We start from the raw sequence: 13,351 nt of genomic DNA on the forward strand, positions 1-13,351 counted from the left end.
TATCAAAACTATATATATATATATTAATATTATATGTGTGTTTATCTTTTATCTTTTCGGGATTCGAAATGATCCGGCCTATTTTATTTCAACTTTTTGTGCTATAAAATTTAAATATGCATAAACACATACTCTTCAATTTAAAATAATAAATGTTAATTATGGTCAAATATCATATAATTAAATCGGCCATTACACCCGTTTTGATCCCTTATCTTGATTTTGACAAGAGGATTGGGAAAAGGACAACTTATCTATGTTGATTCCCCGTGTCCCCGAGTTGACTCCAACTGGGAAAGCATTGAAGAACACTCTTCCATAAGTGAATTTTGATTTTATTGGGGATGTTTAGTTTCCGTAATTTGTGCAGAACCCTATCAAATCCACCCATTACTTCATCCTTCGTGAGTGAAAGATGGTACCCGATTTCACGGTGGAATCTCCTTTTTTAGTATAATAATGCCACATGATCTTGTCATGAGCACTGTTTGCATTTCCAACGGATGTCCACCTCCCAAAGTGCTCGTTTGATAATATCCCAGTCCCATTTTCCCGAAGCTGTCGTTAAATCCCAAACCCGCATAGATTCCTGGTTTTGTTACTCGAGGCACTGTAATGGGTTTGAAACGCTTTGGTGTCAACAGCTTCGGATCTTTGAAAACATAGACATCGACCCTCCCTGAATAACAGACCCTTCCAACTTATTCCAGACCCGTGATCTTAAACCCTCAATTATTTTTTGGTTTGCTCCGCCCTTCAAATGCGGGATCGGAAGTCGCGAGTATGCCTCATAGGATTCATTTTGCAAAAGAGCACGCAGCTTTTTGGACACTTTTCTCGTATCTTCTCCTATAAAAAAGTGTTCAGGCCTTCATTCGCAACAGACCAAAACATGGCAGCCCCCTTCAAATGGTTTTTGCAAAATTAACGTTGATGCCGCAGTAGTTGCCTCGTTGGATTTCTTCGCTGTGGGAATGGTAGGGTAAGATTCCGTTGGCCAGGTGCTTTTTGTTTCAGCTCGGATATTTCCATGCAGGTAATTGCACGCTGTCAATAGAGCTATACAGTCCCCACATATCAACTGGATCGATGAATTACATGCAATTACCGTCATTCAGGCTATACACACTCCAGTTCTTTTCTCTTTGGAAGAACCTACTGCTGAGGCTATCAGAATGCTCCAACCAACTTGGGATCAAAATTCAATATTGCCCAAGACCCGCTAATCAAGTCGCACATACTTTTACTCGACTCGACTCATAAATATATGCTCCTTGGAGGAATCTAGTTTATCTTGACACAATTCTATTATTTTTGACAAAAGAAGTACATGAAGACATGTTGTTTTCATAGTGGAATTTCCTTTACATTCTTAAAAAAAACAAAATACAAGATGATTGGGATTCCCTCCAAAAAAAAAGAAGAAGAAGAATAGGAACCGTTCAAGNCAAAAAAAAAAAAAAAAGAAGAAGAGTAGGAACCGTTCCCGTGAATTCACAAGTTAGGAAATTGGGACTTTTTTTTTTTTAAAAAAAGATACGGGTAATGTAATAAGACAAATCGTTGGAAATACAAATAACTATATTATAAAATATTATCAACTTTTCATTTTATACCAAACAATATAGGATACTTTTATTTATATAAACTAAGTAGGTTAGAGTATATGATAACACTATCCACATATAAAAAAAAATTTATGTGAGTGTTTTAATCGTCTTATGGTTCAACTTTGCTTGAAAAATATTATTTTTTATGTTCAAAATATTATTTTTCAATGCAATGTCTCATTTTTTGCGAGTTATGTTATTAAATATAATGATTTAGTGAAAAGTATCTGGTCCGTGAAATTTTTTATGTCTAAAATAATATTTTTTACTACAAAAATATTATATTTTTTACTACAAAAATATTATATTTTTATGAAAAATATTGTGTAATATTCACCTATTTGAGTGAAAATATTATNAATTCTTTTTAGATTTTTGGAGAATTTTTTAGAATTTAATTATTTATTATATTTAAAATCTTATATATATATATATATGTATATAACTTTGCTAAAATTATTATTTAATAACATTAGAGTTTCTTTGATTTATTATTTTTTGTTGTATGTATATAATTATATTTAATATTTTGATCATAATAATGTTGTTTAAACGTTAAAATTTCATAAATATTTTATTATTATTTATATACAAAGATATTTATAATTTAAAATATATTATTTGTTATATTATCATTATTTTATATAATATAATATTGTTCAGTTCTGATCAATTGAATCATTATTTTAAGATAGATCCGTTCAGTTATAAAAATATTGGTAGATACAATTAAATGTTGCACTTAAAACCTTATTCTAAATTTTTGACCTCGATATTAGAGGTGTCAAAATGAATAAAAACCGTCCCGTTTCACCGTGTCAAATAGACTGATTGCGAGTGGATTGCGGGCAGCTGTCCCGCTGGCGTATTTTGCCAAGTCTTTTTGGTACATGATGTGCTTGCTATATGCCACCAACTGGTTTAGGGTAATTTTGATTTCTTATACGTAGGATTTGCAAATTATTCGAGGAAAGGAAAATCTGTGTGGAAAGAAAGAGCTGAAGTTATATATTTGGGAAAAAAATAAAAATAAATAAACTTACTAACGAAAATTCAAAATATATGAGAGTGTAAGATTAGCTATTTCAGCTATGGTAATCGAGGGACGGTTGAGACTGAACACTAAAGCCACTGAAAATCAAATTGGATTACACCCGCCACCACAGGAAAATAACCTTCGATTTCTGAAATCCGCCGCCGAGTAGCCGCAATGTCTTAGCTGATGGCGGCGCCATTAGCTTTGGAGAGGAACAATTGTGGCCCCGATCGAAATGCCGGGATTTGCTAACCGCCACATGACATTGTTTTCTCGATCTATTTCTCGCCGGAGTTTTCCATTACTTGGTTTTGCTGGAGGTCGGAGCTCGGGGGGATCTTCCTTCACGCTTTGGATGAGAAAAAAACAGCGGCGAGTCCTTCGGGAGGCGGTGTGGAGTGAGTGTAAAGGAGGGCCTGCCTTCGGAAATATGGATGCTTTGGATGAAGGTGTCCCGGTTAAGTACGTAGCATTTCCCCTCCCTTTAGTGTACTAAAGTCAGTTAATTTTTTTGAATAGGTGATGATTCTGGAAGCAGTTATTACTAAAATCGATCTTGCATTTTGGATTGAGTTAAATTTTTTGTCCAGGGTTCGGGGTTTTAGGTGTTCTGGTATATTTCAAGAAACACGCGTATAAATTGATGAATATATCTCACACACACTCCTCTGCGCGAAGATGACTATCATTGATGACCTAAATTGATCTGTTTGGAGATATAACCGTAAACTTGAAAAGCACTAATGCTATAAAACTCAGTCACACTAGTCGACTATGTTGTTCTGAGCTGACTTAGGTGCAAAAACGAGGTTCTGTGGGATTGTTTTACTATGGATGGTTTTGTTACTTCGGAATCTATTTATTATTTTGTGCCATTGTACTTTGGGATTTCAGTGAGAAGCATAGAAATCTGTCATCGTCTTCCATCTATCTGCCTGGCCGCTTTCTAATGTTTCGATACCTGCCGGATTATGCTGTCTATGCTGTTCTTAAGATTTCTATTTAAGAATTCATTTGATAATGCAAGCTATGTAGAGCCTGTTTTTATGAATCCACTAGGATATGAATAACCGTCAAAAGATTCATTACTTTTTTCTCGATGTGTCTATATTAGACACCCCTTAGCTCCCTCTCTCTCAGCTTCTGATCTGTGACTTATAGATCAATGAAAGCGCCAATAATATCTTTCTTTTGTATCTGTTTTACTTTATGAATCTTGAATATGATGCTTGTTCATGGAGCTCGAGATGATATACTATCTTTATTGCTCTTCCCCGCATACTTCTGTCTATTGTGGTAACTATTTAGTATTTAAGCCTAAAACGTGTTAGGTGGTTTTACAATGCGGTCACTAGATTTTTATCAATTTACTGCGTCCAAAGTTCTCAAGGCAAGTCATTTATTTGCTTGTGAGAAATTTAGGATTTTTTCTCTCAAGTTATTACTGGCCTTGCCTTTGTCTATTTACATGTGCTAAAGAGACTGAAACATGTCTCTCTCTTCCGCACTGGAGAAAAGTTGCTGCTGTCAGGATGACTTTGTCTATAGTCGAGCCTCTATATGTTCTTGTAAATTCATGCATGATGGTCTAATGTTCTGAATTTTTCATTTTATAATTTTATCTCTTCTTAAATATTTGGATTTTTTAAAAATTTATGTGAAATTTCTTTGGGGTCTTTGTCAGTTGGTTTCAATATCTTTTCCAGCCGATAAAGTATGCTCGTTGCAACCAGAATCATCAACTTTCAGGAATACCAATGGCTGTAGGAGCTCTACTAATGATCAGAAAAGGCTCTAACAACAATGGATTGTCAGTTGAAGACTCCTTACGGTATGATATATGACCTAGCTTCAGACAAAATTTAGGTTATACTACCGATAGACTAGTTGTTTGTTTGTCAATATTGCGTTGATCATTGTCCAGATTTGTAAATTTTTGAAGTTCATGCAGATTGCTCTGACGTGACCTCCTCGAAATGTGGCCGCGATTAAGTAGTGATTGTTCCCAAACTCAAAATTTGTCGTTAGTCAATAGTTAAAAATGAACATATCATGTCATTATGCGCAATAGTGGATTGTTTGGGTCGCAATTGTCTTACGTATGAATTGTACGGAATAGCAAGAGATAACTTTGTTGCGCAAAATTGTCGTTCATTAATTAAGCCAAAATCTGCCGTCATCCATTAAGCTAAACAGCCAAAATTATGAACGATTCCGTTATGTTGATTTCGAACTGCATAGCGACAAACTTTTTAATATGAGATAACTGGTAACATCAAAATAAATGTACAAAGTTCATCCCCACTGGCTGGCATGAGGTATCTACAAGAAAGATTTTTTTTTTTGTTTAATATACGACTCCCATAAAGTAACTATGATATACTACCTTGAGAAAGCCAAATCTTGTGGTCTTCTTTGTTCGGTCCTGTCGTAGGTCATTTATTTAATCGACAGGTTGGCGGATCTACAGATTTATCTTAATTTGATGCAGGGATGATAATATCATTAAGCTGTTATCTTCTTGTATGATTACTCTAATTCTGTGGAGAACTGATGTTTTTGCAACAGTCAGCATTCGAAAAGGAATGAATGGGGCCCCTGCAAATATTTATTGGCAACAACAAGCATGCAAGTATTTAGAAAACCTTAATCCATAAAAATATTATGGTGCTTGGATCTTTTCTTCTTAAGGTTATTATTGTTATTATTTTGGTTCTTATGGTGAGTAGAGTAAAAAGACTGTAAGTTTTAATGGATAATATGTTTATTTTTAAGCTCTGCCAGAGTATAAGGTTAAATTTTCATTGCTTTACCTAAGTTTGCTAAAATTTACAAAAAGCAGAAAGTGTGAAAAAACTATTCTTTTTAGGTTTCATAATTGAGATGAAGGAAGACATTGAACTGGGTAAGGTTGGATAGAAAAGTGTAGAATTTTTGGACCCGTTATAATAATCCAGGTCTTGTAAATTTGTAATCCCTTGAAAATTGTGGATTTGGTGAAAAATTGAGTTCTTCGATTTCTTCACCTTTCTTCATGTGCAACAAGTGTAATGCTTTCGCCTAGGCTTCTGACTGAAACAAAAGAATCGTGATACATCCAGGGCTTATTGTCATAATCTCAACAATCACATTAATTCACCTACTAAAGATTATTTCTCTTTGAAATTTTCCTACTCAGCACAGTTAATGCTTGTTTTTTTGTGACCAACAGATAAAAACAACTTAATGCCTTCATCTTCCATCGATGGATGTGATTATATTTATAAAGCGGGTTGGGTCATAGAGTTCCTTAAGAAAAAAGGTTCTATTCAAGAATTTTTTACGGTAAGTCGCCTTAGGTTCTTCTCCTAGCAAAGAAGCCTGCTAGACGTCTTAGTCTGGAGTTTGATGTAATTGTAATTTTGAATCAGCTGCATGGCTTTTCCTGAAGAAAAAAGAAGTGGGATTTATTTCCCATGAGCTCCATGAATATCTTCTTACTGACTGAGAGCATCTGTTTCTCCGATTTTTCTGATTTTAAGAAGATGACTCAAATAACGTGCATTCTTCTTCATTTTATTTTATTCATTTGCATGGATTCTCATTTCAACCCTTTCTCATTTTAATTTTCATTTCCTCCTCTGGAACGCACATTCTCGATTTTGCTTTTCTTGATTTTCTGGGTGGCTGGTGGTTACTGCAAGTTACTATCTTATCTCAAGTCATGTTTCTCTGTTTCACTTTTGTCATTTTGTTATATCTAAGTTTTACTTGGAATTCAGGTTTGATTTTCATGCTTAACAGGTTTGGCATCTCCTGGCTGCGGATATTCTCATGGATAGTTCATTTCCCTCTGTTACGCTAGAGGAATCCAGGACTTTTCAGAAGATTGATAGACAACTGTACACCATTCTTGTGCGAGATCTGTGGCGTAATCCCTTAGACTGCCTGCAGATCATGGGACTGTGGCTTTGGTTCGAACGGTCAGGCTTTAGCAATGCCATAAGTAAGATCTTGTCGCAACCTCTGTTTCTTATCAACGAACTAGCTGATGAGGCCATATCATGCCTCAAGTGCATGGATGATGCCCAGTTCCCGCTCCAATTTGAAGCAACTGAAATTCCGTTCACTCAGAGCATCGTGCAAAAGGATCTCTCTCTCAAATATTTCCACCTCCGTCGACTTACTGCTTACCATGAAATTCAAACCCTGATTATGCAAGTATACGTCCCTGTACTATCCGACATTATGGAGAAAGCCTGTTGTGGTGGTTTTGGTGAAAGCTCGAACGATAGCCAGATGAGCATGCAAGGCCATGCTGCATCAGGTTTAAACCCGATGATGGCACAGTCATCTTATGACGACCCTTTGATGCAAAGCTTCTCTAACATAAACATTCAAGTAGACACCCGTCCTTCCCAAAGCAACGTGGTTCAGGCAAACGAGCCGGCATTATACGAGAGGACCATGTTTGCTACATTCTCTAAAGGCTACCCCGTCTCTGAAAGTGAAATAAGGCAATTCTTCTCAAGGATCTATGGGAACTGCATAGAGTCGGTCCACATGCAAGAGGTTAAGTTCAATGAACAAGCTCTCTATGCAAGAGTCGTATTCCACAGGCCAGCTTTTATAGACAGCATTCTCTGTGGGCTGAGCAAAGCAAAATTTTCCATCAATGGTAAGCATGTCTGGATGCGTAAATTTGTTCCCAACAACGGTAGGTCAGAGCCATGAGGATAACCCACCCTTTACATACCCCCCATCGATGTTTCTCAACTGTTGTCTTTGTTTCGTGCCTCGCTATGCTTATGTTCCAGTCTTTTTTTTTCTTGTGTCTACCGTTTAATGTTTTAGGATCCAAGTTGTGTCGCAGTTTTTGTTTCTGTAATGGTGATGGGGGCGGTGCGTTTCGTTATGAATAAAACTTTAGTGTAACAATGGGTGTTATCCGTTATTCAATTACTCGAGTCCGATGGAGCAGTCAATTGCAAGTGAAAGCGACTCATACATACACAAGTAACCGTGGTTTGAAATTCGAATATCTACAAAAAAATTAGAAGTAGTGACGCAATTCTTGTTGCTTGATTAATGCAAAAGCTCGAGCGATGAGTGGTGAAACCAGTCAACCATGTCTTGAAATTTTCGCCCATCTAACAGAATAAAAGTAATAATTTTTGTATTTAAACGAATAATCAAATTTAATAAAACTCCATTTTTTTTACCATTTTATAACCACGTCATTCTACTTGAAAGACTTTTAGCTACACGAATCGGAAAAGGTTTCAAATTTTATACGTCACAGCCAACCTCCATTATTAAGTTTGGCCATAGAATAACCAGTGTTTAGCTTCATTACACGATATCAAGGATAGCTAGAAGAACAATGCCAACTTAACCGACAGCTTTCTCAAGATTGAGAAGTTACCTAAACAAGCTGAATTTTCTGAGACTCGGAGCTAGAAAGTTTCTAGCTAACTAGGATCGCAGCATCGGCTCGATGATCTCGTTAAGGGGTTCGAGTTCTTCCTTGGCGATCAACCCGAATTCCTGCATTAAATCATGCAATCATAGTCACGATTTATACAACAGTTTGATACGTGGAAAGGGCCGGGGGTTGGGTTACCTGTGGTTGCTACCCCTATTATTAGGGCAGAACTTACTTATATTTTACAAGTTTCGATAATGAAAAAGATTACCGAAGTAAACAGAACAAAATGCTTGAAGCAAGTGTTCAGATGAGCTTCTAGACTCAAAATCTTCTGGAAATGTGAGTGATATATATGCGCATACACACGGAAAAGACGTTTTAGTATGGTTTTCACGATGTCTTGGAAGTTCGGTGGAAAGGGTACGCCTGGAATTCATGAAAAAACATCCAGTTTGATAAACAAAGTTGATGTCATAAGAATAGACATATGCACGCACCTATAATATACAGATTGTACCTATTTTTTGAGGGAAGATGGACTCATCCTCGAGCTGAGCTTCGATCCAGTCCATTAAATACTCGACATATTTTGGTGCAGATACTTCTATAGGCTTCTTTATGGTCACACCATCAGCCCATCGGTACTCATACCTGCACATCCAAGAATGACTTCAAATTATATTACATTATACCAACTCAATGCAAATCTTGTGCAACTTTATAAGCAAAAACACTTGGATATAACTTGTCAAAGGCTAGCTACAGAAAATATCATGACAAAGAACATAGACAAGGTAAATATTAATGAGTCGAAGAACATACTTCGGTCCAGCTGACATCTTAGGACAATTTTCTGGTGTGCAAAACTCTGATAGAGTCGCATAAAGAACGGTTACTTGATTAAAGAAGTCAACAGCTGCATAAGGGAGAAAGAACTGGTAACTTCAAACAACATAACAGCAAACATTCTCTATGCAGGTATTCTGCTTTTAGTACATCGATCGCGACAAACCACATCGTATGAATGTGGTTATTGACAAATGGATTGAATAGGAACCCCTTATTTAACGGTATGTACTAAAAATAGAAACGAGACATTGACCATAGGTCGTTCGAAAATGACAAGTTCATCGAAAATATACTCGTCGAGTCTTGACATGAGACATGCACGCAGTGGATACCGGAAAATGACAAACTTTAGTAGGTTATCATGACTCAATAACTACATAAAAGGATATCATAATTCACTATGTTCGCCGACAGAGAGCTCATTGGAGACAGCATAGATGTGCGTACTGTCGCAGTTCATCTCATCATAAGACCAAGAGGAGATCAGCTCAAATCCAAGACTCAAGTCAAATAAGGGAGTGTTTGGGAAGTGTAAAACAAGTGATTGAATTTGTAAACTTTCAAAGGAAAATCTAAATGTTATAAGAGTCTCTCATACTTAATTGCAAGTCTTTTCACAATCGCTTATAAAGCTAGCTAACCAATATGAGATAATAACAGGCACATCACAGTTATAGAAACATAAGAAAACACTTGAATGAATTTAGCCAGAAATCAAATTTCATCGGAAGACAGTTACGAGAGGCAAATGAATCACACGTAAATTCTTACTATTTACTGCCAACCATTCGTTAAGATCCTCCCCTGGTGGAAGTACCACAACTTCCCTTAAGTTGCCATACTCACCCAACGTATATTCAATACGCTGCTTTAGCAGCAAACCCTGCATCAAATTAATAAAATATATAGTTTATTTATAATTACATGTTTCACATTTGAAATATATATATTAACCAGTTTCGGACCTGAAACGCAAACTTGTTGATTGTAACGCTTACAATTTTTACTCGTTAGTCAGAAGTACTCAAATTATTTGACTTAACAATGTTTTTACTTACCTTACTGCCAGAAGGGGGATTCTTCCTACGACGGAAAGTTTTCTTGTTTTTGCTGTTACTATCAATTACAGAAATCAAATCAGCACTCATTGCAAAAAGTGCTATAATTAAATAAAAGATCTAATTTATAGAAGTGTGAAGAAGTCCATTAATTTTCATCACTTTCACAATTTTCTGAAAATTAAAAACAAGATTGCTGCATGCAAAAATTATGAGACTTGATCAATACATTGAACATATATAACCAATGAAGATCAATTGATTTACCATGAAAACCACAGTTAAAAAAAAAAGCCCCCAGATTCGGATTAAAACCAAGCTACGAAATCAAGAAATCTTCATTCATATATGCATGCAGAGAAAACAAAAGAAAATTATAAGAATCCCATATATATACGTATCATATACTAATTAGTTACCTGCTTCCAATTCCGAACATACTCATGATTATAAACAATGTGCTGAAATTTTTAATAAGCTCTTTTAGGAATTAGCAGCTTTTTTTCTCTCTTTCTGCTTCAGTAGTTAAAAGGGTTTTGCATGTTTGCTTATCTGTTAATATATATAAACAGCCAGGTGGGGTGGGTTGGAGGATGACAGGCTGGCAATGTAGAGTTCAACTAGAAGCCAACTACGTTCAGGCAACTCTATACTATACTGAGAATGATACTCTCGATGTTTTTCTATACAAGATGTTCTCGCGAACATCTGAATTCAATCAAAATATGTAAAACTCATTGGTATTTTTTTGTTTTTATACAAAATGTTCACGCAAACATCTTGTATAAGCACTTTCGAACAAAACCACTATGTCGCGACTCTTTCTTGCTAAAATGTCGGGACTCGGGATTTGAGATTATGTGCCACTATATTTAATTTTATATATTTCAAAATATACATATATATACATATGAAATTCAAAATTTTTAATTGTGGCATACGTACATATATACAATTACATACACACACATTCATCTTTTCTCTCGATATATATATTATTTCGACTAGTCATCCCTTTGTGCATGTGTTTGTGTCTCAGTCTCCATAAATATGAATTGTAAGTATGCGTATGCATGTGTAAGCGTTTGGTGAAAACAGACAAGTTTTTTAGGCGCTGCCATTCTCACCTGGCTAGCTAGCTACTTCATTCCATATATATATATATATATATATGGATGACGTATGTGTCAATTGATTCTACGATAACTTTTTACTTGGTAAGATAGCATGGGGTTCTTAATTAGTGTTTTCTCGAATGATTTTGCTGAGCTACGGAAATTCAGTGAAAGATGCTAACATGGGGATCTACCCGCCCCATTTGCCTTCATATCGAAGCGGGTCAGGATTGGGTGGACTAATACATTTGACAGCTCTATTTGCATCACAATAGTCCTACTCATCTTAATTAATTACTGGTACGAATAAAATCTCTTAATAATTCTAAAATGTTTCAATCTTTATAATAAATTTCTAAATGGATCAATAGTGGTTCATATATAGATCAATTCCTATTTTATACAGATCAATAATAGAAGGATATTGAGCCACCGGCCCACCAGTCAAATTTAATTTAACACGTGGGACTTTTAAATTAAAGTTCTTTTTCCTCAATTAATTTCTTTCAACGAAGATCATTTTTTTAAGGAGAAAGATCAAATATATCTGTGTGCTAAGTGTTAACATGCATGCTCCGTATCTCATACTTGTAAAACACAATTACACACAATGTAACTAATTTGCATCTATCATTACCGGATCGATGTACAAAAATAGTAACTCAAATTGATTCTCACTGAGAAAATAAGATGTATATTTCATAAAGAAATATGTGGGTTGATGGTAAGGAAAAAGTTGCGGCACCGACCAATCACCTGAACATGCTTGAAATCATGAAGAAAAACGTTAAAGGGTGCCCGGAAGTGGTTTCCCGCGTATCCCCCAACATTCAAGTAAAACTCAAAAAAGTATATAGTAAAACCATTTAAATTAAAATATAAAGAATTGTTTAGCTTTCACCTGAAATGATCATGCATTTACACAGTATCTATTTTGATGCTCATGTGGTCAACCCACTAAGATTGGGAATCAAACCGGCCCACCACATTTTAGACAACTAGTCAATCATCCGGCAATATATATCCTATCGTACGAGATACCTGGACAAAAGCCAACCCTTGAAGCTAGTTTGGTATCAAACACTTTTGAATCGTGAGCCAGTCTTCGAGAACCGATCCTTGTCTCTGTCAGATGGGAACGATCATCCTTATTTGTGTCTGAATTGTACATGCATATACTAAAGGATCCTACTTTCTATTTTAAGCTTCATGGCCTTATCCGTCCTTCACACTAACCTGTCCAGTAAAAATCTAGTTAATATAAGATAGAGTGACCCTATGAGTTAACGGGTGAACATCGACCTCTTCATATATACTTCCCAATTTTTCCTCTTGCACTCCTACTACCGTTGGGCGATCTCCGAGCTCCTAATGTTAATTTAATAGGACGTACGCGTGTTTTGCTTATATTTTCATTCTAATGGCCATCGATTTTATCGAAGTTTGGCCATATGCTGGTGAGAGTGGGGAGCTTTTATTAACAATATTTATTTTGTATTCATCCTTATATAACTGCTCGGGCCATTATATTTTTAAAATTTGTAATTTAGCTCTTTTTTCTTGTTACCTTTTGTTATTCTTAAATTACTTGTGTGTTATTTGGGATATGACACTGATTTAGGTTATTCTCGTGAGTTGCTGGTTGTTAGCATTTTATACAAAATTCCTTTGATATTTCAGTACATTAATATTTGTCGATATTTTTGGCCACCCATTGTCATTTAGAGTATGTTTGGTCAGAGACATTTTTTTCCTTAAAAAACATATTGTTTGGTGGCAAAAAAAAATTATGTAAGTGTTTTTTAGAAGCTAAAATTTCTGTTTTTTGGCTTTTGCTGCTTCTACTTCTGTTTTTTTTTTAAAATTTTTTAATCCTAACATCAAAACTGCTTTTTTTTTTGAAAAAAAATATACATATAACAACTCTTTTAAAAGCTGAACTTATTTAAATATTTTTTTAAGTTACAGTTTCTCTATCCAAACTCGTCCTTGATGTAAAACTTATTTGATTATGAGCATTCATTATTTATTCTCTGTGGCAAGGGGTGGGCGTGGGTCGGGTTTTGTCGGGTTCAAGTAGTTATAATCAGGCACTTGACATATCGGATAGAGAGAAAAAGTATGACTTCTTCTCGAATCATGTTTGGGTACCAAATAAACCCTTAATTTTTTTAAGACAATCAATGTCATAATTTATAACAAAATATCATAAATAGAGACGTCTTCAAAATAGAAAATATAGATTATCTATTAGTTCATTAATCAGTTTAAATGAT

General features: G+C 35.3%; 2 protein-coding genes across 5 annotated transcripts; one reads left to right on the forward strand and one right to left on the reverse strand.

The window, feature by feature from the left end:
* Positions 1–2,613: 2,613 nt before the first annotated feature.
* On the forward strand, positions 2,614–7,626 carry LOC140971834 (uncharacterized). Of its 4 annotated transcripts, none has more exons than XM_073434345.1 (4): positions 2,614–3,108; positions 4,331–4,477; positions 5,858–5,970; positions 6,430–7,626. In XM_073434345.1, the coding sequence occupies exons 2-4, from the start codon at positions 4,450–4,452 to the stop codon at positions 7,357–7,359; spliced, it is 1,071 nt and encodes a 356-aa protein (XP_073290446.1). In that variant the 5' UTR covers positions 2,614–3,108; positions 4,331–4,449; the 3' UTR covers positions 7,360–7,626. The 4 variants fall into 4 exon arrangements, with proteins under 4 accessions (XP_073290446.1, XP_073290448.1, XP_073290447.1 ...); XM_073434347.1 differs by having other exon boundaries at positions 4,353–4,477; XM_073434346.1 differs by having other exon boundaries at positions 2,614–3,103.
* Positions 7,627–7,893: 267 nt separating this feature from the next.
* On the reverse strand, positions 7,894–10,474 carry LOC140958610 (MOB kinase activator-like 1A). The gene is made up of 7 exons (XM_073416125.1): positions 10,380–10,474; positions 9,961–10,012; positions 9,674–9,785; positions 8,876–8,969; positions 8,571–8,704; positions 8,322–8,479; positions 7,894–8,172 (listed from the first exon to the last, which is right to left on the reverse strand). Exons 1-7 carry the CDS (start codon positions 10,403–10,405, stop codon positions 8,101–8,103), a joined length of 648 nt encoding a protein of 215 aa, XP_073272226.1. The 5' UTR covers positions 10,406–10,474; the 3' UTR covers positions 7,894–8,100.
* Between the last annotated feature and the right edge of the window lie 2,877 nt (positions 10,475–13,351).

This window comes from Primulina huaijiensis, chromosome 2, assembly GCF_012295235.1.
Source record: "Primulina huaijiensis isolate GDHJ02 chromosome 2, ASM1229523v2, whole genome shotgun sequence".
NCBI lineage: Eukaryota > Viridiplantae > Streptophyta > Magnoliopsida > Lamiales > Gesneriaceae > Primulina > Primulina huaijiensis.

Excerpts from the sequence above, each read along its gene's own strand:
- LOC140971834 (XM_073434345.1), top strand. The coding sequence starts at position 4,450 with ATGGATTGTCAGTTGAAGACTCCTTACG. Across the intron at positions 4,478-5,857 it reads TCAGTTGAAGACTCCTTACG|ATAAAAACAACTTAATGCCT; the intron begins GTATGATATATG and ends TGTGACCAACAG. Across the intron at positions 5,971-6,429 it reads CTATTCAAGAATTTTTTACG|GTTTGGCATCTCCTGGCTGC; the intron begins GTAAGTCGCCTT and ends CATGCTTAACAG.
- LOC140958610 (XM_073416125.1), bottom strand. The coding sequence starts at position 10,405 with ATGAGTATGTTCGGAATTGGAAGCAG. Across the intron at positions 8,705-8,875 it reads AAGATGTCAGCTGGACCGAA|GTATGAGTACCGATGGGCTG; the intron begins GTATGTTCTTCG and ends TTGGATGTGCAG. Across the intron at positions 8,480-8,570 it reads CATCTTCCCTCAAAAAATAG|GCGTACCCTTTCCACCGAAC; the intron begins GTACAATCTGTA and ends CATGAATTCCAG.